This window comes from Balaenoptera musculus, chromosome 11, assembly GCF_009873245.2.
Source record: "Balaenoptera musculus isolate JJ_BM4_2016_0621 chromosome 11, mBalMus1.pri.v3, whole genome shotgun sequence".
Lineage (NCBI taxonomy): Eukaryota > Metazoa > Chordata > Mammalia > Artiodactyla > Balaenopteridae > Balaenoptera > Balaenoptera musculus.
Window position 1 is genome coordinate 62807048 of NC_045795.1, and position 27399 is coordinate 62834446.

General features: G+C 42.7%; 2 protein-coding genes across 7 annotated transcripts in view; one reads left to right on the top strand and one right to left on the bottom strand.

The window, feature by feature from the left end:
* The first annotated feature begins 595 nt into the window (after nt 1-595).
* On the top strand, nt 596-21139 carry RTP3 (receptor transporter protein 3). 3 transcript variants are annotated; one of them, XR_005021826.1, is made up of 3 exons: nt 1036-1120; nt 3613-3830; nt 20674-21139. XR_005021826.1 is itself a non-coding variant. In XM_036868669.1 (2 exons), the coding sequence occupies exons 1-2, from the start codon at nt 966-968 to the stop codon at nt 3270-3272; spliced, it is 855 nt and encodes a 284-aa protein (XP_036724564.1). In that variant the 5' UTR covers nt 596-965; the 3' UTR covers nt 3273-3491. The 3 variants fall into 3 exon arrangements, 1 of the variants encoding a protein (XP_036724564.1); XM_036868669.1 differs by lacking the exons at nt 3613-3830; nt 20674-21139 and adding an exon at nt 2573-3491 and having other exon boundaries at nt 596-1120; XR_005021825.1 differs by lacking the exon at nt 3613-3830 and having other exon boundaries at nt 1038-1120.
* LRRC2 (leucine rich repeat containing 2) overlaps nt 7626-27399 on the bottom strand; it is a 36798-nt gene continuing 17024 nt past the window's right edge. For 3 of the 4 annotated variants that reach the window (XM_036868666.1, XM_036868664.1, XM_036868665.1), the window contains 7 exons: nt 26624-26831; nt 21337-21493; nt 17043-17179; nt 15300-15445; nt 13522-13677; nt 12579-12715; nt 7626-10280 (listed from right to left, as the gene is read on the bottom strand). In XM_036868666.1, the coding sequence (XP_036724561.1) occupies nt 10231-10280; nt 12579-12715; nt 13522-13677; nt 15300-15445; nt 17043-17179; nt 21337-21493; nt 26624-26831 (991 nt within the window). In that variant the 3' untranslated portion in view covers nt 7626-10230. Of the gene's footprint in view, nt 10281-12578; nt 12716-13521; nt 13678-15299; nt 15446-17042; nt 17180-21336; nt 21494-25824; nt 26603-26623; nt 26832-27399 lie in introns of those variants that run through there. The other variant, XM_036868667.1, reaches the window with a different exon arrangement.

Here is a 27399-nt window from a genome sequence, read left to right on the forward strand (position 1 = left end):
AGGCAGGCCCAGGGAGTGAACAGTGGAACATGTACTGAGCGGGCCCTAGAACCTGAAGGTGAGCAGGAGACATGGGAGGGAGGGAAGGTGGGTGCTCTGGGTGGGGTGGATCTGCGTACAAGGCAGGAGGGCAGGGAGGGCAGGAGTGTTCAGAGGATGGCCCGGAGTGTGGGGCTGGGGTTTAGGGTGAAGGCGCGGATACGGCCTTGGGGGAGCATGAGCCTGGCAGGGCTAAGGCTGGTAGAAAGGCAGGGCTGGCCTGTGAGGGGTCTGAATGCCATGCTACACCCCCACGTAGGTGGGGGTTTCCGCCTCTGGAAAGACCTGCAGCTGCAGTGTGGAAAGTGGCTCGAGCAGCCCTGGAGGCGCCGGCAGGCCAGGACAGAGGCTGTTCTGCAGGCCTGAGCTGAGGTAGGAGCTGCCAGCCCGGAGGCCTCGCTGAGGGTAGGGCTTTCCTCGTGAGAGGTAGTGTCTCCCGCTTTAGCAGCCACCCCGGCGTCAGCCCCGCTCCTCTCTCCTTCCTCCTTCCCTAGCCTCTCCTGGAGGAAGCAGGCGATGATGAAGCACCTCGGGGTGTGGCCATGGCCTCCCACCATCTATGGGGCTTCGGAGGTGAAAAGGTGTGTTCCCAGTTCAAGGTGGGCAAACAGCAGAGCCAGGCTGAGATCCACCCCTCCTGACAAGGAGGCCGGGGCCCTCTCTTGGTAATATTTTGCTGGGTGAAGCCATGCCTTCCGTGTCTTTCGAAATTCCCTGTGGAGTCTAGTGCTGTTCTCGGAACTTGGAGCCAGAATCAACTGACCTTTGTCCTTGGGGCAAAGACATGGTCCACGAGCCCAGTCCAGGGACATAAAGGGAGAGTGGGTCTGAACCCTTGCCCTCTAAAGTGGGAAACCTCATGTCCTGCTCCAGATCCGTCAGAGCGCGGGAGACACTGTCCCACCCAGCTCACGGGGACAGCGGCAATGCGTCAGGACATGGAGGTGTGGAAGCAGGTGTTCCAGGAATTAATCCGGGAGGTGAAACCATGGCACACATGGAAACTGACACTAGACAAAAGCCTTCTTCCTAACATCCTGAAGCCAGGGTGGACACAATACCAGCAGTGGACCTTCGCCAGGTGAGTAGGGAATGCGAGAGCAATATTCCAGAAAATTCTTCCTTATTTTTTACGGTGTACACTCGTTACTTGTCTTCTTCTGCTCATGCTTGTAAATTGAAGATTACAGGAAGCAAGGTGCCCTTGATCCAAGACGTTTTGGCTTCATTAAAAATTTTTCCCTATTACACTGAACCCCAAAACAATAGCAGGACTGGGCTAATGCCCACATAGAGAGAAAACAGGCTGCGAGGGGCGAGGGTGAGAAGCAGTGAGGAAAAGAGAAGGGGAGGAATGGAGGCTATTTCCCTCAACCGCAGGAGAGTTAGATGAGCAGGACCCAGGGCTCATGCTCCCTGCATTGGGAGACCTAGGGTCCAACACAGAGTCTGTGGGGAGAGGCCCTGCGTGCTGAGGAGAGCCGTCAGGGAGGGGGCGGAGGACGGGGAGAGCTGAGCAACACTCAGCAGCCTTACCCCTCTCTACTCCAAGCTGATGGAGTCTTTTTAAAATAGGACCCTCAGAAGTCATCCAAAGTCTCACCCTCTCTTTTCCAGTTGGGAAAGCAGAGCCCCAGGGATTGGGGGTGGGAGGCTGGGACTCTATCCCAGGACTGGGGCCGTGCTCATTGCCTGCCCACCGACCCCTCGCCGGGAGAGGGTCCGGGCAGAGGAAGCAGAGCTCTCTTCTCCTGGTGGCGCGTGGTTTTCCCAGGCCAAGAGCATGGGAGCAGAGTCTCAGCTCATTTCTCCCAGCTCTGGAGGCTGGAAGTCCAAGATCAAGGTGCCAGCTGCTCTTCTGAGCCACAGGCTTCTCACTGTGTCCTCTCATGGCAGAAGGAGCTAGGGCGCTCTGCAGGGTCGCGATTATAAGGGGACTAATCCCATTCCCAAGGGCTCCACCCTCACAACCTAATCACCTCCCAAAGGCTCCACTTTCTAACACCATCACCTTCAGCGTTAGGATCCCAACATGGGAATTTGCGGGGGGACACAAACATTCAGACTACAGCACTTATCCACACACCCCCTTGTATCTATTTTTGGATTTCAGTTCAGGGTTCTTGGGGCTGTTGCACTTGTAGCCTTTGACCCACTTAAATCTACATTTGAAGAAACCTTGATTTGGGGTCAAGAGACTGGAGTTCCAGTCCTGCCTCTTCCACTCACTGGGTCTCTGGGCGTGACAAGTTCCCAGCGTGTGCCCCATCTCTAAAATGATCACACCGGACTTCGAATTTGCCCAAGATTCCTTCCAGCTCTGATGGCTTGTGATTTGCCGTTTTCATGGCAGACACACCTGTGGGTCACAGAGCATGTTGGTGGCACAATGGAGATAGGAACAAGGGGCTCGGGATTTCTTCCCCACTAATCCATGACCCTGATCAAATCATGTTTCCGTGTGTCCCTCCGGCACAGCCCACAACTGGGCCGTACTGAGCCAAGCTGAGGGTCTTGTCTTCTTTCTCCACAGGTTCCAGTGCTCCTCATGCTCTCGAAATTGGGCCTCTGCCCAAGTTCAGGTCCTTTTCCACATGCACTGGAGTGAGGGGGAATCCAGGGGCCAGGTGAAGATGAGGGTCTTTGCCCAGAGATGTCAGAAGTGCTCCCAGCCTTCGTTTGAGGTTCCCGAGTTCACAGAAGAGAACATCTCTAGGATCCTGAACAACCTGGTGCTGCGAATTCTGAAGAAATGCTATAGAGAAGGATTTACGTTGGTGGAGATTCCTGTGATCAAGGAAATCTCTCTTGAAGGGCCACATGACAGTGACAATTGTGAGGCATGTCTGCAGGGCTTTTGCATGCAGAGTGAGTCAAGTCTGGCCATGTGGTCACCAATATCCCCATTACCTCCCACAATAAGCTCACCCGTCCTCGGGATCACCACCGAAATACCTTCTCCCACGAGGAGTAGCACCGGAGGGGATGCAGTGAAGAAAAAGAAGGTATTACCCAGACAGTCGTTTCCTGAGACCACACAAGCTGAGAGCCTCCCCACTTCCTGGAGCCCGGGAGCAAACACCAACTTCCAGGCAGAGAGAAGAGACCAGAACTCCTTCAACAATTGCACTTTCTATTCCCACACAGCCCAGCATACCAGGAGCTTAGGCATGAGCTGCAGCTGTCTCATCCTAATAATCATCATTGTAATTGTGGTGAAAACCACTATCTGAGCCTGGAAAGCATGATGTTGAGTTAAAAAAAATCAGACACACAGTCATCTATTGTATAATCCCATTGACGTAAAATATTCAGAATAGGTAAATCTAGAGACGGCAAGTAGATTTGTGGCTGCCAAACAAGGGACTGGGGGGAGAGAGGAAATGGAGAGCAACTATTTAATCTGTATGGGTTTTTTTGGGGGGGTGATGAAAATATTTTAGAGGTGATGGTTGCACAACACTGTGAATGCACCAAATGCCATGTATTTGTTCATTTTAAAATGGTTAATTTAATGTAAATTTCACCTCAATTTAAAAAAAAAAGAACGCTGCAATTTCATTCATTCTCTAGAGAACTGAGACTGAGGCGTTTATGGCTCACAGAACAGTTTGGAAATCTCATGAAACCCGGGGGCCCTCTCCCCAGACGATTTTGCACAGACCTTCTGATGTCAATCTGTGGAGGCGTTTGCCGTCCAAAGCATTAGTCTGAAAAGCCGGGTTCTAGAGCAGTGGTCTCCACCGAGGAGCTACACGCAGCTGAGGGCTGAGACAGGACCATCCGCCAAGGTGGGGAGATATCCTTACAACTCCATTTAATTTTTGTTTGTGCTTAACTATTTCTTGTCACATGTTTTATCATGTATGTTAATATATTAGTAGAATGGTATAGTGATATGATAAATAAATACACACCCATTTGGAGTGGGTGTTCCGTTTCTCATTGACAGGGTTGCAAAATCAAAAACATCGTTGCAGGGGGACCCTGTTCTGAAGGACCAAGGGTGGAAGTCTGTCCATGGATTCTCACCAGGATTCTGAAACCAAGTTGCTTTCTATACAAGTTTTCTGTTCTGATTAATGAGAATAATTTTAAGACTCATTCTCACATCTTTTTTTATCTAGAAATAGGAATCCTTCTGTATATGTAGCTAAAATGAAAGCAGTAGTCATTTACAGCAAATGCTCCTTTTCACTCGCCCTTGTCTCCTTCTCCATCTGCCTGCCTCTCTCATCAACGACAGTGGTTCCAGAAAGCACAGGGTTGGTCTGGCTGAGCCCTAGCCTGCAGGCTGCTCCTGCTGGGACAGTCTCTAGAACTTTTTCATTTTGCAAAACTGAAACTCTGTAGCCATTAAACAACAACTCCCCTTTTCTCCCTCCCCCTAGGCCCTGCTAACTATCATTCTTCTTCCTGTTTGTATGAACCTGCCTACTTTAGATACCTCATACATGTGGAATTATATAGTGTTCGTCTTCTGGTAACTGGCTTATTTCACTTAGCATAATGTCCTCAAGGTTCATCCATGTTGTAGCATGTGACAGGATTTCCTTCCTTTTGGGGGCTGAATAATATTCCACTGTGTGTATGTACCACATTTTGTTTATCCAGTCATCCATTGATAGACGCTTGGGTTGCTTCCACCTTTTGGCTGTTGTGAGTAGTGCTGCTGTGAACATGGGTGTACAAATATCTCTTTGAGACTCTGCTTGCAACTCTTTTGGCTATATACTCAGAAGTGGAATTGCAAGATCATATGGTAATTCTACTTTAATTTTTTGAGGAACTGCCATAATGTTTTCTACAGCAGCTGCACCATTTTAGTCCCACCATAAGGATTCCAATTTCCTCACATTCTAACCAGCACTTATTTTCTGTTTTTTTAAATATAATAGTCATATCAATGGGTGTAAGGTGATATCTCATAGTGCCTTCGATTTGCATTTCTAGAAAATGCAATTTTTTATGATGTAAGTTTACACTTTCAAGGCAAGATCAGAAATAATATTTGTACAACTCAGCACAGAGATAACTATTGGGAACACAACAGAAATGTGTAGCTAAATTCTTCACAGACTTGCTATTCATGTTCAAACGTTTGAGCATAGTCTACGTATCTGTATTAGGCAAACTCCAGGAACTTAAAATGTAATAGTGGGACAAGACAGAACAAACACATGCCTAAGAAACAAACATCTAAGAGAAAAGAGGGTGCCCCAGCAGCCCATAAATAGCTGGAAGCTGAGTAACCAGTGAGGTGGGGAAGGAATGCTGGGTCATTAATATAAAAAGGGGTTCTTAGTGGAAAGAAAATCATAAAATATTAAAGTGGGGATCAGCCTTAGAAATTGTCTTCTCCAACTCTATTTTTTGCAGGTGGGGAAAATGAGGCTCACCCAAAGTGAAGTGATTTTTCTCAGGATTATACAGTGCATTTGTGAAAGAGCTGGCCTTGCAATCCTGGCTCCCTTAGTTCCAATGTTGACTATCGGTCCCTTCAGGAGGTTACAAAATATGTTCAGAAAGTCACAAAAATAAACATGCTCTAAGTGAGAACCAGGGACTTCCCCAGTGGTCCAGTGGCTAAGGCTCTGCACTGCCAATGCAGGCAGCCCAGGTTTGACCCCTGGTTAGGGAACTAGATCCCACATGCCGCAACTAAGAGCTCGCATGCTGCAACTAAAGATCCCACATGCCACAACGAAGACTGAAGATCCTGCGTGCTGCAACTAAGACCCGGTGCAGTTAAATAAATAAACAAATAAATAATTTTTAAAAAAATCAGTGATGGAATTAAAAAAAAAAAAAAAAGTGAGAACCAGATCTTGTTTTGGACTACTTCATTGCTCGTACCTGGGGTTACAGGAGCTACCTGGGGTTGACCAGTCACAACTGAAATTAGACTGTAGTGTAGCAGCTGATTACTAAAGACTGAAGTCCTAACCCCAGACAGTGTCCATCCTTCCCTCAAAGCCACAGCTCTACTGGTGCAAGCTCAGCCTTGGGTCCTCTTTGTCTCCCTGGTGAATTTCACAATCAAGGCAAGTTCATCTATTTAACATCATATCTTCTTTGGTCCCATTACCAGTGTTTAGCTGCTTTCTTTCCTAAGAATTATGAGTGGTGCTAAGGCCCAATACTCAACTATAATTTGCTTCATCTGTAATTTATATTACGCTGCAATAAAACGACATAAGCATCTCAATTTTTCATCCTGATGAAACAGCTAGAGAATCTAAACAGAGATATTTGAGCTGCCTATTAACACTGCAGTTTGGCATCATTTCAAGTTTTAAAGCTTAGATTTAATTTCCTAATTTTTAGAAATAAATCCAATATACATACCATAAAATAAGCATTTAAACCTACATACACCACAGAACGATAACTAAGAAAACATACAGATGACCAAAAGCACATGAAAAGATACTCAACGTCACTAATTATTAGAGAAATACAAATCAAAACTACAATGAGGTATCACCTCACCCTGGTCAGAATGGCCATCATCAAAAAGTTTACAAACAATAAATGCTGGAGAGGGCATGGAGAAAAGGGAACCATCCTACACTGTTGGGGGGAATGTAAATTGGTACAACCACTATGGAGAATAGTATGGAGGTTCCTTGAAAAACTAAAAACAGAACTACCATATGACCCAGCAATCCCACTCCTGGGCATATATCTGGAGTAAACCATACTTCAAAAAGATACATGCACCCCAATGTTCATTGCAGCACTATTTACAATAGCCAAGACATGGAAGCAACCTAAATGTCCATTGACAGAGGAATGGATAAAAATGTGGTACATATATACAATGGAATATTACTCAGTCATAAAAAAGAATGAAATAATGCCATTTGCAGCAACATGGATGGACCTAGAGATGATCATACTAAGAGTAGTAAGTCAGACAGAAAGACAAATATCACATGATATCACTCATATGTGGAATCTAATTTTTTAAAATGATACAAATGAACTTATTTACAAAACAGAAACTCACAGATTTCAAAAACAAACTTATGGTTACCAAAGGGGAAATGCTGTGGGAAGGGATAAATTAGGATCTTGAGACTAACATACACACACTATAAAATAGATAACCAACAAGGACTGACCATATAGTACAGGGAACTCTACTCAATATTCTGTAATAACCTATCTGGGTAAAGAATCTGAAAAAGAATGAATATATGTATATGTATAACTGAATCACTTTCCTGTACACCTGAAACTAAAACAACATTGTAAATTGACTATACTCCAATAAAAAAAAAAAGATAACTAAAAGTATCTAAGTTTCCTTCCCACTCATAAAGGGAAAGACAGTAATTGACAGAAAGGGAAAGACAGTAACTGATTTCCGGAGGTTACTGCTCACAATCATCATGAGTTACCCTAAACTGGTGTTTGGCAAGCATGCCAAATGGCCATTCTAGAAAGCTAGAGTCAAGAAATCTGGTGTAGGTCTTGCTATTAATTAAAATGCTCTACTCAATGATTTCACCTAAGTGTCTTTGCCCCTTAACTTCCAGCATATGAAAAATGGGTATAATAATAAGGTTTTGGAACCAGAACATTTTTCTCCTAAGAATTATATTTTCTTTCATTCATATTGCTTTAATGTTCATACATATATTCTACTATGCAAATTACTTTTCCAAATTATGAATCAGTCCATAGGCATCATGCAAAATGTTCAAATCTCTATTATTTCCACTAAGATGCTTATTCTACTTTAGAATCTTTCTGCATTTTTACATTAATATGAATAAGGTAAATAGTATTTCTACAAGCCTCATATTTAAAAAATATATTTCTTTGGGGATGTTATGTAACATGAAATAATTATATATCAATGTAGTACTTTTTCAGTTATTTTTATGTAACATCGAGATAAGGTTTTTGCACAAAAGACTGGTTTTATTGAAATAAATTTTACATGAGTTATGGACAGTCAATTTATGCGAAAGCCCTCATTTCCTCCCTTTTCAGATATATTTTCCATTTGGCTGTATGTAACATATACTGTAGCATGAAATAAAATTCCAAAATCATTCACGTAGTACAACTAATAAATCTGCATTATATTTGTAAAGTGTTATAAAGAAAAATACAATTGTTTGAGGTTCAGTTAAAGTGATTTCTCATTTTCCTACTCTTTCCATCTCTTAACCTACTTCTCAGAGTTTGTCTTTAAGTTGAAGCAGTACTCTACTGAAGCGTTACTATGTGGCTTTAGACTGTTCTGCCTGCTTTATGTCTGTTGAGGATAAAATATTTAGAGTTATGATTAAACCTATTAAGACAAAATATTGGGTGTCAGTATTAACCCCTCTGGGGGTAGACTGGTTCTTCAGATAAGAAAATGAAAATCACTCTTCATTTCTAGACCAGATTAACTTCTGAAAAACCCAAATGGCTCGACCCTGTTGTACAATATGGTAGCTACATTTGGCTATTTAAATTTAAATGTAATTAAAAATTTAGTTCTTCAGTCACACCAGACACTGTTCAAGAGCTCAAGAAGCACATGCATCTGGTGGTTACTAAATTAGACAGCACAGATGCAGAACATTTCCTTCACTGCATAAAGTTCTACTGGACAGCACTGGGCTAGACCATATAGGAGTCGATTCATATATAAATATATGTGAAGATATACATTTTTTCTGTCTTAGTCACAAAAGCTACTGTTTAAACTTAGCTTCAACACATTCACAATCCTGTTTATTTTAGCCCAAGATAATAGAATAAAAATAGATATTTGTACAATTTCTCCAAATCCTACAATGTGATATCAAAGTTCAAAGCCCTGTAATGAATACCTTCTTTGCCAATGTAAACCCAGTCTCCTGAGCTCCCTCTGGACCGCAGCGTCTTGGCCACAGGCAGAGTTCTCCTGTGGTACCTGCAGGGAAGCCTTGCTAGGGACTCCTCATCAGTGTGGACTACTCATTCCCACTACTTATATGGCCACCTTGGAGGACAGGTCCCTGGAGGCAAGGCCTCTGCTCTGTGCTCTGGCAGGCGCCCCAGGACCCCCAAGGGGCCCACTCAAGGCAGGCTGACCATCCATGCAGGCCACGCAAGGCTTCCCAGGACCAGCCAGGCCCACTCAAGGCAGGTTGACCATCCATGCAGGCCACGCAAGGCTTCCCAGGACCAGCCAGGCCCACTCAAGGCAGGCTGACCATCCATGCAGGCCACGCAAGGCCTCCCAGGACCCCCAAAGGGCCCACTCAAGGCAGGCTGACCACCCATGCAGGCCACGCAAGGCTTCCCAGGACCAGCCAGGCCCACTCAAGGCAGGCTGACCACCCATGCAGGCCACGCAAGGCTTCCCAGGACCAGCCAGGCCCACTCAAGGCAGGCTGACCATCCATGCAGGCCACGCAAGGCCTCCCAGGACCCCCAAAGGGCCCACTCAAGGCAGGCTGACCACCCATGCAGGCCACGCAAGGCTTCCCAGGACCAGCCAGGCCCACTCAAGGCAGGCTGACCATCCATGCAGGCCACGCAAGGCTTCCCAGGACCAGCCAGGCCCACACTTACTCCACTAGGGCCACCAGCACACCATCTAAGCCCCATGCCTGGACAGACAATCCAGCCCTTCTTTCTGCCTTCAAGGTCCAGATTATAACTAAAGTCTTTCCTAAAAGCCTACACTTGTAAAATATAACTTAAAACATGAAAATAGCCATTTGTATAAACCCAAGGAAAACTGTCCTCAGTAAAAGAAATAATGCATTAAAACTCTTTCAAAATAACAAAATAAAATAAAGTCTCATCTGACTAGTCCAGTATAAATATTCTTCTCACCATCCCTTTATCTCCAGATTCCTGAAAACAATGCAATCAACTTCAAAATTTGGTCTTTAAGTGATAATTTTTAAAAAATAACACATTTTCTAAAATATTGAATGTGCATTATTTGGAAACAAGTGTATGCAAATGAACCTTTAAATATCAATATATAAACCCATTTATCAATTCTCCAGTCCACAGAGAGAGGTACTCACATATTTGAAATTTGAAAATCATCTTTCCTAACAACTATGACCGTGGTTTCTAGACTTTGTCTTTAAGCACAAGCCATTATTCCTCTATGACATGACCCACAACAGGAAGATTTACAGGTCCACAGGTCAGGAAAATTCTGTAGTCTTCTGATGGATGGCATCAAAGCTGAAGGCTGAAAGATACTTTAGTGGTGTAGCTGGGAAGAGATTCTGTAACAAAAAGAAAATATATACTCAACCATTCCCCATTTTATTATGAAGTGTAACTATGTCAAAACACAAATTATTGCCACTTCATACTTCAAGTATAGAGATAAATGCATTTATTACCACTAAGTCAACCACTGCAAATGTATAGTCTGGCGTTAGAGATATTTAGATGTAAGAAGAATACATTATTATTAACTCTCATTCTTTTGCAATCTTCCCAACCAACTCACACAGCTACATCAACATCTTGGAAACTGTATGATCCTAAAATAATAAAAGTTGACAAAACAGAAATAGATGGCCAAGGATTTGGGACTGGGGTGCCAGGTGGAAGGGAATACAGTTTACAAGAGAAGTTTGGGCTATTCCTAAATGAAGCACCATCTTATTAATAACCCTTTTATCATTCTTACTCTTCCCACTGGTTACTCCCCACTCTCTCTCTCTCTCTCTTCACAGCCAATTTTTGTCAAAGGATGGTCTATACCAATGATTCTCAAGGTGTGTTTCTCAGACACAAGGCATCAGTATCACCTGGGAACTTGTTAGAAATGTACTTTCTCAGGCCCCACCCCAGACTTGATGACTCAAAAACTCTGAGAGTGGGGCCTGCAGCTGATGCTTATGTTCACTGAAGTGTGAGAACCAGCGAGGGGCTTCACTTCCTCATCATTCTTGAATCACATCAGGTTGGACGTCCATGTAGACTCACTAAATCTACTTTTGTTCCTTAGAGTGATGAACTCTCTAACTCAGACGTTAGTCTTATGGGGAAGGAGGAAAAAGAGAGAAGACAACATGATGAAGAAAAAAGAAACAAACTTAAAAAAATTCAAAGCATATGTCCAGCATAGGTTGAACTATTAGGAAATCACCGTTTTCGTCGGTCAAAACCAGCTGAATATTGGCAATATCATTTAGTTCAACCTACTATGAATGTGTGAAGGATAGAATTATGATAATTATTTAGAAATAAATGAATGGAATCAAAATCTATCATCACTAAAGTTAACTTTGAAAATCAAATTATTTTATTGCTGGCCACATAGATCGAAAGATTAATACTTATTTTCTCTAATTTGTTCTTGCATTTTTACATAATAGCACTATAATACAATTATGAAGAAATGAATAAAATACAAGGTTTTTCACAAGAGGAAAGTTATATGACCCAAAGATAAATTTTGATAAATAAATGGTTCTGTTATTTCAGTTTCATGTTTAACATAAATTTCTAATTTATTTCATAATATTTCAGCATTCAAGATTAGGGATGGACAAACAGATTAGAGGTAACTGTATAGAAATTTTCTTAATCTAATTGAAAAACTTTTAATTTGCCAATAAATGGTATTTTTCATTAATGTCATGAGACAGCTGAGTATCTGAATGTGACTCATCATCTTTGGACACCTACTAAGGAGGGAGGAATAAGCTCACATGCATGTTTTCTGAGCGTGACTGATGGAACCTGCCCCCAGGTGCTTGTCTTCAAAGTTTTGCAGGCCAGGGCTACCTCCTCCCTAAACCCACAGGCGTGACATCTTTCTTTCAGGTCTGCACCCAGCTTATCAGAAAAAGAGACCTGAAAAATTAAGGGGTAACTGGCAGGCATCCACACCCAGAAAAGAGGTGGGGATTAGAAGAACAAAGGCTGATTTATGCCTTTTCCTGTGTCTAGATGTGACAGAAGGAAGGGGTTCTAAGGCTTCTGAAACACTTCAGAAATAGCCACTGGGGAAAACACTTCTGCCCTTTCCTGAGGTACTGTGACCGCCCTGTTTCTCTGTATCTTCACCACCCTATGGGAAACCAAAACTAAACGCATCTACTTACTAATCTGCCATCTTGTTTTTTCCTTTTGTGATTTTTACATAGGTGTACCTTGACTTATACGAGATGACTTTTTTTAAAGTTGAATTTAAATGGGTTTTGACACGGAATCTTTTCCCATTAACTAGAATACTGTTTTATTAATATCATTTCATTGAAAAGCCATGTAAAGTTAGTAACACAATCTTCACATTTTAAGTGCTTGTTTCCCAGCCTCTCTGTCACATGGTTGTAGATGTATTAAGCATGCCAATGCACTAGGAAATTTTCATTATTTAAGGAAAGGCAATGTATCTTTTTTTTTTTGGTAAGTAGAAAAATAATTTACAAATTATTTTTATTTATTGGTTATTGCCCCTAACCAATTAACTTTTTGTCAGTTTGACTTATAGCAATAAATGTGTTGCATGAGTGAATGGAATACTATACACTCATTTTAAATAATTTTGAATATAAGTAACCTACCTCTTTCTTTAAGATCTTCAATATAGGCTTTCATAAATTCTTTATCAAAATGTTGGCGATCTTGTTCACTTTCCATCGTTTCATTACCATCTTGACACTGGGTATTCTCAATAGGATTGTCCATAAGACTTACAAATCTATTCAAGAGAGTATGGAAAATATCACATTTTCACCTATGTATTTGTATTGTGCAAAAATCCTCTCAGAAGAAGTCAACCTTTGTGGCATTAAATCCTAAGTTCTCACTTCTTCTTAGAAGTCACAGCTAACCACATAATATGTGTCACCGGTGGAATTCTACTGTGCAATAATCCAACAGGATTATGGAGTCAGTTTACAGCAGAGACTGTACAGAGGCTTGGTGGGGAAATGACAGTTACTTAGCCACAGACAGAGGACAGCAGGCAGGAAGCCATGAGGTGAACAATAACATTTATTTTCCCTGTCATATATGATGTCTTACTATGTTTGTTTGATATTACTCCCAATTAGTGACATCAAACTCTAAAATGATGTGGCTCCATTGAAAAGGACTCATAAAATCCCCACCCAGGAGGTATTTAAAAGATGGACTACTGCAACAAAAAAAGAAGCTAAAGGAGACATTCCAAAATGGCATTTGATCTAATTTCTTCACAATTTTGAAAGATTCAACAGCCACTGACCCATCCAGGCCAGCGGTGATGGGAGTGCTGAGTATCCGACCAGGGAGCCCTGGTGCCTTCAACCAGCAGGTAGCATTTGTCCAGAAATCCTCTGAGCTCTACCTCCCCATGCCATTGGCCAAAAACTTCAAAATCCTGTAAGAAGGCACCAGAACTTCTTGTTCTCAGAGTACGAGAACCATCTAATCTGGTTCCTGACACGGGCACCCAGGCTCCAGGTGCTTCTTGCTCTTCCCTTGTGTCTGAATGGGTCTCTACTGGGCTCTCTGTCTACTCACTTTAAAGGTGTGGATGAGTCACAAAGGGCTGTCGGGAGCTCCACCAAGTGGTCCCCGCTGACGACTAACAAGGTGAGCTTCTTTAAGTTAAGCAAGGCAAAAGGAAGATAGGTCAGCTTGTTCTTATACAGGAGCAAGGTCTGCAGTTCTTGTAGCCTAAGAAGATGTAAAAGGGATTAGAACACAAGGACTTAGCCTCATAGCAAGAAAACCAAAGTGAATTATAAATAAATTCTAGTAGGAAATCCCTAGTGAGTTTATTTTTTTTAAGTGACTCATAAGAATAAACTGACTTTACAATTTAAATAAATAAAGTCATGCCAGGTGACATGATTTGGGTTTCTTTTTTAAGTTTTTACTGACTTAACTGACAGTTGAAGGCAGAGATATAGCAGCAGGATAAGCAAATTACACAATATACAGTAGGTCAAGATGGAATTTAAAAAATCAATATATTCAAGTGTCTACTGCATTCCCAAGGGTTAACAGGTCATGGGAAAGAAATCATATTAGAGTTGGAGTGAGAATAAACAAATTTTGGCAACATATTTCCTTTCGTATGTCTTGAAAACAGTTATTCTTCTCTCCTCATATTTTAACTTTAAAACAGGAATAAACCTGCAGAGTGAAAAGGAAATGAGAAAAATATGCTCCAAATATGTTTTACTCTGTTTTCCATTTTGCTCTAACTCAGTGCCTCTCTCTCTAGTTTTTTCTTTCATTCATTTGCAAAATTTTGACTGATCCCACAAAATATTTCACAAAGTTCCCCTTGTGTTTCAAACTAAAACAATTCCCACTTAGCCTCATAAACCAGGAAGCATCCATACACATCATATGTACCAGGAGTAAAGAAAGGTCATATGAGACGGCATTCGGGACCAAACCATTTTCGGTTCCTATGTCCCAATAGCTTACTTACGCTACTTTATAACGAAGACTGTGGATTCCAGGAGGCCAGAGAGTTTGTTTCATTTACCACCTTGAACCCAGCCCACTCTCTGGGCCTGCCTAGTAATATTGGTAGAATGAATGAATGAAGGAATCTTACATGATTTAGTATAATAGTTACTTTTTAAACAAGAAATAGTTGTAAGGATATAATTTGAAGACATTACTAAGCACATCAATCAAAGCAGTAAATGAAACTTATAAAAATTATCCTGATATCCCAAATAGAATAATATGTTTTGATTCCGTACATAATAAATTTACTTTTCTACTTCTGGGGAGGAAAGGAAAGTTAATGGTTCCATTCTACTGAGAACTAAAGTAAATTAAAGATGTGTTCAAACTATATATATACATATATATATATATATATATATATATATATGCACATACGTATACACACACACATATACACGTGTGCGTGTGTGTATATATATCTATATATATATGTATATACAGTTGACCTTTGAACAACACAGGTCTGAACTGTGCGGGTCCACTCATATGCAGATATGTTTCAGTAGTAAACATTACAGTACTGCATGGGCCCATGGTTGGTTGAATTCACAGATGCAGAGGAACCCCAAGTACGGAGGCTGACTAGAAATTACATGCAGGTTAACCACCTCGTTGTTCAAGGGTCAACTGTACATGTATATGTATGGTGCAGACTGGGAATTGTCTTATTCTATAAAGAATCAAACTGATTTCCTGGAAACAAGAAACTTTGGAAAATCAGTTGATCTCAGAGAACATTCACGTGTTATGCATGTTTAAAATGTTAGTGACTAATTCATATACCTCACCTTCAGAATGCAAGTAGCTACCTGTCTATGTCTTGTGGCAGGTCATTCAGGTTATTGTTGCTGATATCCAACCACTGCAAATTAGACATCCGCAGGACACAGATCGGGACACTGGAAAACTTGTTTGCTGAGATATCTATGAATGAAACTTGCTTCAAATTACTTAACTAGGAAGGAATAACAAAATATTCTAATTACTTTTTAAGAGTGGGAATTAAGTTCAACTAATAATTTTGAGATTGATGTCTCTTCCCAAAGGCATTTCTATGAACATATACAAACCAGATCAATATAGTATGTATGTTGAGCATCTACTAGGTGTCATTCACTGTGCTACACGCTGGGGGTGCTAGGATGAAAAGCACACAGTGGCTGCCCTTGAGGAGTTTATACTTTCATAAACAAGCAATGAAATTTTATGTAGTAAGAACTAGTGTGAAGTTTCCAATTTGCAATGTTCAATAACACAAAGAAAGAAGTGGTTAATCTGCCCAGCATCACAGTGAGGTGAGGGTCAGGGGTCAGGAAAGATTTCACAGAGAATGGAGTACTTGAATTGGGTCCTGAGGTTCCCTGACAGATGGAAATGTAGGGGAGGAAACTCCAGGTGGGGAACAGCATGTGCAAAGTCAGAGAAGACAGAAAGTGCAAGCCTCAAAGAGTAGGATGACCTGGGGAAGACTGTCTTAATGGGTTTTGGCAAATCTTCAGAAGACTCACATGTGAACCGGTAAAGTGATGTGGCAAATGATCAGAAATCTCCCCTGTTACTCTGAAGGGCATGCCCAACAGGACTTACTCACGGAGTGGACATGGGGCATGGGAGCAAGAGAGGTCAAAGGTGAGTTGGCTTGCTTCCAGCCTGTGCATCTGAGAGAGGACTGGGCCTCTCTCTCAGATGGGGAGGACTGGGGAACGAGCAGCTTGTGTGGGGAATCCTGAGCCCTGGCTGTGCACCCTCACCGGGACCACTGCCCAGCATTTCCTGGGTGACATGGGTGCTAAGAGCGGAAGTGGCCTCTTCCTCCCACCCGGAAGTTTTCAGGAAGGGAGAAGAATACGCCTTCTAGGACTAGATAGAATCAGTGGCCATGGCCTTGTCAGAGCCTCACCAGCGATACAATTTTTAGCCTATTCACTACCAGCAGAATTTGTGAGATCCCTCTCTCTCTCTTCAAGCACAAGAACCTTGTTGAGTTTTATCTGGCAATAAAAACTGTTCACTTTCATATGTTCTGTTTTATCAGAAAAATAATTTAAAATCATTTCCCCAATGAATACAGACAAAAAGAAACTAATGGATACTTTTAAATTAATGGACTTCTCAAATCCTATCTGTAGAACTGCTTTAGTTATCTATAAGTTTTGTTACAAGTAATATACATTTTTAAATTTTGTCCCTTTATTTATTTCCAACTGTTTTCAATTTATTCCTCCATTATGGATAAATAAATCGGGATCTGCATTACAGACAACAGGCATCATATATTAAATAGGCATTAAATAAAAATATATTGCATGAAAATAGGATTTTTTGCCTAGTTTTCCTTTGATAGCTTTTTTGAACTTAAATTCAGGTTGTGGCCGAGTGTAAGAACATTTTTAAAGACTTGATAATAGCTGGTTTGGGTGATTAAAATGTCTGGAAAAGTGATATAAATAAAAATGAATTTCATCTTTTAAAATTCTTCCCCATGTTACAGACCATTCCATGTCATAAACCAAATAAAAGTAAATCATAGTACAAACATGTTTCTTTCTTACTTCAAAGGGGAGCTCAGTTAATTCTAGATTTCCAAAACAATCCAGTTTCTCTAGATTTTCACAGTCTCCCAGTTCTGGAGGAATGCTCTTCAGACGGTTGAAACGTACATTGAGTTCCTTCAGGTTCTTCAAATGACCTGTCATCAGAAAAAGAAAACATGCATGGTGTAGGTCCATTAAGGTCTTTTAAGGACAAAAAGCAAAACGAAGATGTAAAACATTTGTATAAATGATGGTGGGAAAGGCATTAAACATAATTCTGTGTTTGTTTTTTAAGCACTCTGATTGAATGTCTGCTCATCTTTTATCCTGAGCATTTTGGTCCTTGATCAGAGCATTTTTTGCTTATTCTTTATCTGTTTAACCCTTTGTGAAACTACAGGCTAGGTGAGTGTGGGGGATTTGTTCCCTATGTAGACTGGGTCAGGGCCCAGCACCCACAGAGCGCAAACCCCTTTGAAATCACATGATGAATGAAGTAACAGGCAATGGCTTTGAAATGGTCCAGTTCCTAGGAAGCACAGTGACCAGCTATGGCCTATCGGTGGACTCTAATGGGAAGTGAGCTAGGTACTGAAATACACACAAAGCTCCATGTACGTGCTAAATGACTCAAACAAGGAGTCATTGTTTATAGGCTGCATGTAATTCACTTATCTTTGGCTTCAGATTTGCATTTACTAATTATGATGTATCATGCTTCCTAAAGAATATGCTTTAAAAAAGCCTAAGTCCATTTCACAGGCAGGAAGTGAACACACTAAGAATATCAGGCAATAACTGGATTGATGGAGAAACATTGAATCCCAATTCTGTCTTGATTGAATAAATACATGACCAATTCCAAACCAGAAACTAGCACAAGAGTAATATTTAATATTCCAAAAATCATGTCATGTATGTTCTAAGGCATTGAATACCTTAACATTCTTAACCTAATTTTAAAAATTAGAAAACCAAAATTATTGTTTCCTTTTGCAGAGCAGGCACTCAAAATACAAATTTCCTGCCATTTTATAAATGAGAAAGGGAAACATACAAAGACAGTATGTTGGAGGCAGGGCCACTTCTGAGTCAACTTTGGTGGTCTCACTGTTAGAAGATAATGGTGATGCTGTAGAAATCAGTGGCCCCTCTAAGTTACCCACCTGGTATACACTGCAACCTTACAGTCAGCTATTGGTGTCAAAATAGCAGGATGGATATGGGGGCTAATAAAAAATAAGGAAAGACTGCTTTTCTGGGGAGGACTGGAGAGCATGTGATCAGACTAGTGATCGCCACAGCCCCAGCTTCTGTAAGACAGTGTATTGTACAATCCTTCTTTAAATAAGGAAAGTAGAAGATTGGCATAGATGGTGTGAATGTTCTAAGCTGTCTAGTTTCCAGACACGGTAGAGTAAACTTATCTATGAAAGAGTTACCTGATCTGGTTGATGGAGGCATTTGCATTAGGGACACATTTATACCAACTGTACATGCATTTGTTTATCATGAGGGGATGCAAAGAGAAGGTGAGGTAACTGGAGAGAAAGCTGTATATGAGCTCCTTCTAGCTAGCTCAAAGAAAAAGCAACTTTCCTAGCTCAAAGGAAAAGCAATAGCTTTAGAAAGTCTGTCTCAAATATAACATTTTAATAATGTATAGACACTAAGAAATTATATATGTTTGCATTCAAATTGTTGTTCTCCATGCCACTTATTTCCACAATGCCTGATCTCATTATAGAAACACTGCTTTTTCTTTCTCAACATCCTGGTAAGAACTTGGCATTATTCATCTGAGATGGGCTCAATTGTCTCCATCAGACATGGTGAACAGCATTATCTTCAAGCACCATGAGCTTGAGGTTCTGGAAAAAAGTTTTTCGGTGTGACAAGGGTCCCACGTCACAAAAACTAAAATAAAACTTTTAAGGCACTGCTATGGTCTGAGAATTCGTATGTTGAAATCCTAATGCCCAAAGGTGATGTTGTTAGCAGGTGGGGTCTCTGGGAGGTAATCAGGTTTGGATAAAGTCATGAGGGTGGAGTCCCCACGATGGGATTCATGCTCTTGTAGAAAGATCCCACAGAGCTCCCTGGCCCCTTCCACCATGTGAGGATTCACCGAGAAGTCTGCAACCCAGAAAAAGGCCCTCAGCCCACCATGCTGGCACCCTGATCTCGGACTCCAGAACTGCGAGCGATAAATTTATTTTGCTTATGAACCACCCAGTCTGTGGTATTTTTTTTATAGCAGACTGATCAGACTAAGACAGGTGTCATAGCTCCAGCACGTTATATTTCTAAATAGCTAATGAGTCCATCCCTTCCTAGAATGTTCCAGGATCTTTTCCAACTGAAATGAAATCTCCCTATTTATAGCCCATTCTCCCAGGGCCCTCAGACCTAATTTCCAGTGAGGGGAATATAACCCAACTGAGGCACAATTTGTTGTCCAGAGGCTTCTTGTTTCTAGAGCCCAAGGAATACCTTAAGGAATTTACATACTTTAAGTTCCACAAAGGAGTTAAGAGGACCACCCACTGCCATGCTTAATTCCTTGATGTCAAATGTCAGAAATAATTGTCCTGATAATGAGAAAAAGAACACCCCATTTGGTGACCACTTTCCCCGCACCCCCTCTGCTCAGCCAATGCTCAGTAGTTCTCTAAGACAGCACTGTAAGAGATCCAACTCTACCTCCTTTACAAAATACAGCCATTCAACAGAAAAGAGCTCAAAACTCTTCATTCCCATGGTCCTCTTTCTTGACTATCTCATCCTGTAGCTGAGTTTTTTTAAAGTATTTGCCCAAGTTACTCAAAGTCAGACTAGAATCGTACCTTCAGAATCTCAGACCTAGTATCCAATTACTTAGTTTAAATATAAAATATTTGAAGAACAAGTTAAATAAATCATGCCATAATCATCACTTAGCCATCACTTAGGGAGAATGACGAAAGTTTGGATATTCTAATATTGAAAAATAACATTTATGTAAAGACAACAATAGAGTGGTGGTGGGATGAACTGGGAGATTGGGATTGACATATATACACTCATATGTATAAAATAGATAACTAATAAGAACCTGCTGTATAAATAAATAAATAAAGTAAAATTTTTTAAAAAACTTAATAAACAGACAATGATGATGATGATGATGATGGAGGTGGCTAGCAAATGTTGTGGGTTTACCTGTTCTAAATGCTTTCTTTGTATTAACTATTTAATCCTTACAATAACCTTGTGAAGTAGGTACGATTATTATCCCCATTTTACAGATAGGGAGACTGAAAACCAGTGAGTGACCTGCCTAAGGTGACCTGCCAGTAAGTGAAAGACCCAGGCAGCCTGACCCTAGAGTCCACCCCCACCTTCACGGTATGATAAGGGGAAACAAGGCTTAGGCTGAAGAACATGCTGTAAGCCCTCGTATGTAAATATGTTTAGCGTGCATATATTTTAGCATATGTGTATATAAATATTTTTAACATGCATATATATTTTAACACATATTTATAAATAGATATGGCTACAATGTAGATATCTAGAAGAACATGGGTTGTGTGTACAATTTTGATACCCAGGAAACCGTTAACAGTCCTTACTGAGAGAGTTGACTTTACATTTTATTCCTTTCTAGAATGTTTAATTATTTTGCCCTGCTCATGACTGAGGTTTATGGGGATGATATGTCTCCAGGAAGACTTGAGTGTCTTAGAAGAATCATAACAACTATATGCCCGGCACAACTATGTGCCTCACACACAAGACAAAGAGAAACAGTGATGATGATCGCTGTGGACTTCACTTACGGTAAAGCAAGTGAACAACAAAATGATTGAAAATAATAGAACCTTGATCAAATTAATACAATAAGCTAAACTAAACTTATCAATGGACTAATATGTGGAAATAATATACTGTTATATTATGTTTACAATAAATATATTATTGCATGTTTATTTCTAAAACTAATATGTGGGAACAATATACTGTGTCTCATGTTTACAATAAATATATTATTGCATGTTTGCATTTCTAAAACTAAAAGGAAGAAAAAACAAAAAGTTTCTAAACACAGCACTGCTCACTCATGAGACTTGTTTCTGAGAAACTGGCAGATGTCAGTACTGCTGAGTTACATAGATGAGACCCTGGCATCAACATCCAGAGGGGACGCCACGAACCAGCAGCTCTGGGAACACCCAAAATAGCCCGGCCCAGCAACTTCCTGGGGCAGCAGGAGGAGGAAGAGTTCTCAGTATTGCCAGCCTTCCCTGAAGGCTCCAGCTAAGCAACATACCAATTTCAGCTGGAAGACAGGAGATTTGGTTTTTTGGCAGATCCAGAATCCTCATGGCTTGAAACAGCTCGATATACTTAGGAATGATCTGAATCAGGGTATTGCTTATGTGCCATTCTTTCAGGTGCGTCTGCTCCTTCAAGGAATCTGGGAGCTCCTGGAATAGAATGGATCCCATCGATCAGAACTAGCTCCTCCGTATGTCGCAGTTCAGAGGCAGGGCACACAAAGCCAAGGAAAATGTGCATTTATTTCAAAAACAAGAGGGGAGAGAGCATGGGTGAGAGCTTAACTGCCAGCTCTATAGCCATTCCAAAAAGAAAGCAAGATGCTGCCAATGTCATTAATTTCATACTAGCAGATTAGCCAAATTTCAAAAGGCCCATGAATTCGTGATTCTATTAAAGTCAAATGCCGAGTGAATACTGACAACCAGGCTCCCACCCAAAGCCACACATGTATTATTTATTTACAACATATGGATTTAACATTTTCTAAAAATAAAATCTGGCCACGTCTTAGATTTTAAAATGTGTGCTGCATTTCCCTTCCTCTGTACTAACTGCTTTTTTTTTTTTTAGCAGACATCTTTTTTTTTATTGAAGTATAGTTAATCTACAATGTTGTGTTAGTTTCAGGTGTATGGCAAAGTGATTCAGTTATACATATATACACAAAAGAATATATATATATTCTTTTTCATATTCCTTTCCATTATAGCTTATTATAAGATATTTAATATAGTTCCCTGTGCTATACAGTAGGACCTTGTTGTTTATCTATTTTATTTATAGTAGTTTGTATCCAGCAGACATCTTTTGAGCCGTGTTATATCCAGGCAGACATCATGTTTGGCACTAGAGATACAAGAAGGAACCAGGCAGCTCTGAAACTAATCGCTTTTTAAAATATTTGATCAACACCCAACACTTGCTATGCCAAATTTCTAAATGTTTTTATGAGTCTTTAACAGGGAAAGAGCCCAGAAGGACAGTGTGGAGACCTGGAGGCCGAGCCATGTTCTAGGGGCACCCCCTCCCTGGGCCCTCACTTCTGAAGTGACAGAGAGGGACTCGGCCGTATCCAGGGCCTCCCCTGGATCTAGTGTTCTGGGATAAAATTGTAAAGGTGTTGAGAAGTGCTTAAGGCTTTAGAGGGGGCTATTTGTCCAGTTGAAGAAATTCAGTTCACAGGATTACGAGCCCCCACTGCACTGAGGTGTACTGAGCACTGAGGGACACGCATGTCCCCTGACCTCATGGAGCTGACCACAGCACATCATCAGCAAAGCGGGGCAGGAATGTACAGGGGAGAAGTCAGGTGGGGTGGAGGTAGCAATCAGAAGGTCCACAGTGACCCTTGCTTGGTACCTGGTGCTTGTAATGGGCTTTAGGATCATTGCTATTGGATATGTGGATTAAGCTTTTAACTTGCAAAAGTACTTTCACCTTAAATATGCTTTCACGTAACAGTACCATAAGATAGGCAGAGTGGGCATGATTAAGGCCCACTTAAAAGAGGGACACTGAAACCCAAAGGCATTTAAATGGGTCACTTAGAGTAAGGACAGGCTACATAGTTTCAGGAACTAGTACAAAATGAAAATGCAGGTCCCTTCTAAAAATTAAGAATTTCAAGATGGTGACAGCAGAGCATTAAATCAAGCACAGGGCCCCTCCCAGCATAGGGCCCTGCGTGACTGCCCCCAGCACCCGGGCCTGGCAAACCCATCTCGGCACCTCCTGGTCCTGATCTGAATGCAACCCACACCAGATCAGATGGTTTCCTCCTGCCGCTGAGACAAGATGACGAGCTGGGGCATCAGGGAGCTGACCCTAGGTAATAAAAACACTCTCTCTTTTGAAGCTTCAATTATCAAGTGTCTCATAAATAACTTCTCTCATATTCCTCTTCCAATAATGGCATACTTGGAAAGGCTATTATGCCTTCTAAAATTATATCCATAACTAGTTTTAATAACATGGGAAAATCTTAAGATAGCGTGTTAAATAAAAATAAAAGGAACAGGGTAAAGATGGCAGATTGAACACAACACATACACTTTTGCTCCTCTCTAAAATTCCATGAAAGATGTCAGTAAAGGAATTATTTTTTGAAGATATAAACCTTACAGAGGGCAAAGAGAAAGAGAAGGGAGGCAGCAGCAGGAAAATGTTGGTAGCTGGAAAACTGGAAGATGGTAACCCACCTCCCTTGATCTGCTCAGTCTTAGACCAGCAGCAGCAGGAACAATGAGACACAACCTGAACTTCTCACCAGAGGCCCCCGAGGCTCAGGAAGTGGAAGAGCTGGGCATGTCTGGAGGTGAGAGTGGAAGGCAGGGCTAAAAGAAGGAGGTCAAGTTCAAAGTCTAGGACCAGATCTCTGCCCCCGCCCATCATGTCACAGAACTACTGCCCCTGTAGAAGACTGAGGCTTATCCACTGGAGGGATTAAACAGAGTGTCTGGATTGGGGACCATCAGGTACATCTAGGGAGGGAGGCAGCAACCACAGGATGAGTGATGGATGCTGAGACTTCCCCACCCAGCCCTCCTCTCTGTCCAGAGCACTGGCTGCCGGGCCTGTCCCTGCCTGCAGGATGTGAGAGGATCCTCTCTGTGGGCACCCACCAGCTGCAGACAAATCATAAATATGCACTCCTGGGGCGGGGGGTGGGGGGAACGTGCTGCAGACATGGGGCTCTATAGCAACGCCCTCCAAAAACGAAGCCCTTACCTGACACACACTTGGACCTTCCAGTTTCTCAGTGCTCCCAACACCCCGTGTCTCCAGACCTCCCAGAGAGCCCCAACATGCCAGACCAACACAAACACCCCAGAAGAAAAAGGAGACTCTGAAAGATGGAAACTTCCTCCAAAAAAAGCTATCAATCCCAAGATAAGTAAGAACAGCCCCCATGAAATGAAAACAGGACAAAATTTTTAAAGGAAAATTTAAGACTCATCCATAAAAGTAGAAATGTAAAGCCACATTACAGGACTCATTCATTCACAAAACAAACAGACAGCTCTTGGAAATTAAAAACTTGACAGTAGAAGTGAAATTTTCCATTGAAAAGTTGTTCAGTAAAATTAGAGAAATCTCCCTGAAATAGCAGAGCCCAGGGCCTGGGGGCTTCCAGCTCACAAAGAATGCTTGACTCCCAACACCTCCATCCTAATCGGGTACCCAAGTCATAGGTCACAGCCCCACAGCCGCTCCAGGGAACCCCAGGGGAGCTCTCCCCACTCAGTTCCCAAGGCCCCAGAAGCTCCACTGCCCTGTCCACCTCTTGCTGACCTCCTGCAGGGGCCAGACCTGCTGCCTGGTGCGATGTTAGAGGCCAGAACTCCCTCGCTGCTGTGAGCACTCTAAGACAGCAAACATCCTTTAATGGAGCTTTTCACTCCTTAAGTAGAGGCAAGACTGAAACACAAATCTCTCTGGGGAAGGAGAACAGCAACTGAAATTCATACTAATGAATGCCTGAGGCCCCAGAGTCTTGCCTTCAGTGGGTACCCGTGAGGATAGGGTACCAGCTCAGGGAACCGAATGCAGGGGACAAGAAGGCTGTAAGTAATGAAGCCAACATCCACATAGTTCACCCTGGGGTCTCCCTAGCCTGCTGACTCATAACCCTCTTCCTATCCCCCCGACCACACTAGGCACTCACTAAATGCCCTTTAAAGTGGTTTTCCAAAGGTGCTGTGAGCCGAGAGGACTCAACAGGTTCCCCAAGCGGGCTGGGATCGTGCTTGACCATGGCACACGAGAATGATTTACCAGTGGTATTTAATTAGAAATCCAGACAGGCCCTCCTTCTTGCCCCAGAAAAGGCAGTATCCATGTATCCACTGATCTCAATGATGCGGATGCAGGAGAAAGACCGTCACAGAATATCCGCTCGTTTAATCCTCACAACAGCCCTCAGAGGAGGTCAAGGCAAGCATTAGCACCACTGAACAGAGAAGGGGATAAAATGTATACAAATGGAGCAAACAGCCTCAGGTCACACGGCCAATAAAGGGCCACCCAAATTATATGGTCTCCCAGTCCAGAGTCCTTTCAGCCACAAAATGGTGGGATGAAAAGAGATGGAGGGGGTTTCCCTGGCGGCGCAGTGGTTGATAATCTGCCTGCCAATGCAGGGGACACAGGTTCGAGCCCTGGTGTGGGAAGATCCCACATGCCGCGGAGCAACTAGGCCCGTGAGCCACAATTACTGAGCCTGCGCGTCTGGAGCCTGTGCTCCACAACAAGAGAGGCCGCGATAATGAGAGGCCCGCGCACTGCGATGAAGAGTGGCCCCCACTTGCCGCAGCTAGAGAAAGCCCTCGCACAGAAACGAAGACCCAACACAGCCATAAATAAATAAATTAATTAAAAAAAAAAAAAAAAGAGATGGAGGGCAGGTCCCAGACAACTCTGTCCCACTGAACGGAAGATAGCCCAAGCTCATTTGTGCCGCCACTCAGCGCACACATACCATGTGCTGCTTCAACCAAGAAACATCAGAGCACAGGCAGCCCTGAGATGCCTCTCCAAGCCAGCAGCAACGTTGGGGAGTGGGAGCACGAAGCACCTGTACACACCTGAGGAAAGAAAGAGGGGACATCTTTGTCCTGGCCTCAGAAACTGAGAGGAAAACTGGCTAAAGGGTCTGCGAAATTCCTTCGCGGCTCTACACTCTGTGACAAGTCAGTAAAGTCACCGCCCACAGAGGGGTGTTAGGCAAAGTCAAGCGCTCAGAGCATTAAAAAAAAAAAAAAAAAAAAAAAGGCAAGGAGTTATTTTTAATGGGCGGGGAGGGGTGGCGAGGAGGCGGCAGATTCGAGCGGGTTTTTTTTGTTTTTATTTGGCTGCACCCCGCGGCTTGGCGGAATCTTAGCTCCCCAACCAGGGATTGAACCCGCGTTCTCGGCAATGCAAGCGCGGAGTCCCAACCCCTGGACGGCCAGGCAATTCCCAGAATCAAGCATTGTAAAGGCTGTGCCATCCTGAGGAGCCTCTGGGGTCCCAGTCCCTCGCAGCGTCGTCGGAAAGATCCAAGGGCATCCCGCTGCCCTTTTCAAGACTGCACAGTCTTTCACCGCGGAAAAGACGCGAGAACCCGGTTCAGAGCCGGCAATGGCTCCTCCGCATGCAGGGGGAAGCTCTCTAAAGACAACAGCAACAGCGCGCACTGGGCCAGGGTCAACGGCCTGAGCTCAGCCTAGCAGCAGACGTCGGCCGCAGCGCTGCAAAGAGCCTCGGCGTGCTGTAGGGACCGAAACGCATGGACTCACCTTCCAGTGCTCCCCCGTAAGTTCAAACACAAACTCACTGCTCCGTTTGTCTCTCTCCTTGGAAACTGCACTCTGCTTTGCGAGGGAGTTCCTTTCAATCTTGTCCAGAAGCCTCACGCTGGTGTCTATGAAGCCATTCTTGCAGTACACAGCCTGGGGGATGCCCTTCCTTCGGCACTCGGCCACGAAGCTCCACTCCTCCTTTATCCTAAAACGGGCAAAAGAGGTCTCGGTTATCTCCTGGGGAATCGCCATCACCTGCCTGGAGAAGTCAGGCGGGCCACCTGGGCGCAAGCGCAGTCCTTCTCATCACCTGCAGTTTCCCAGCAGGAGACAAGCCCTCCCCTCCACTTCCGCCCCCTCTCCCGCCCCTCCTTTCTTGTTTCCTCTGCTGTGGTGGATATGGGGTGCGGGGGAATCTTAAACCCTCAGAGTTGTAAAGTATTAGCAAATCTGACTTTAAAAGTAGAGGAGGTGAGTTAACATGGCTAAAATTTCTACCAAAATTACCTATGCGTTTGATTAATTACAATATCCCTTGATATTATGAGGTGACACCCAAATTTTTTAAAAATGCAAGGCCACAGGAATCTGATGATCTTTCAGGAGCATATGGATAGAAATATACAGGCAGCCCCAGTTTACAAAATTCGACTTTAGAAGGTCATCCATCACCCACCTTGGGAAACTTCACTCCTGCAGATGAACCTGTTATTCATAAGCTCCAGTTCCAATCTGACACTGGAGCTGGCCCAGGACTCCTCAGCCTCCCCATC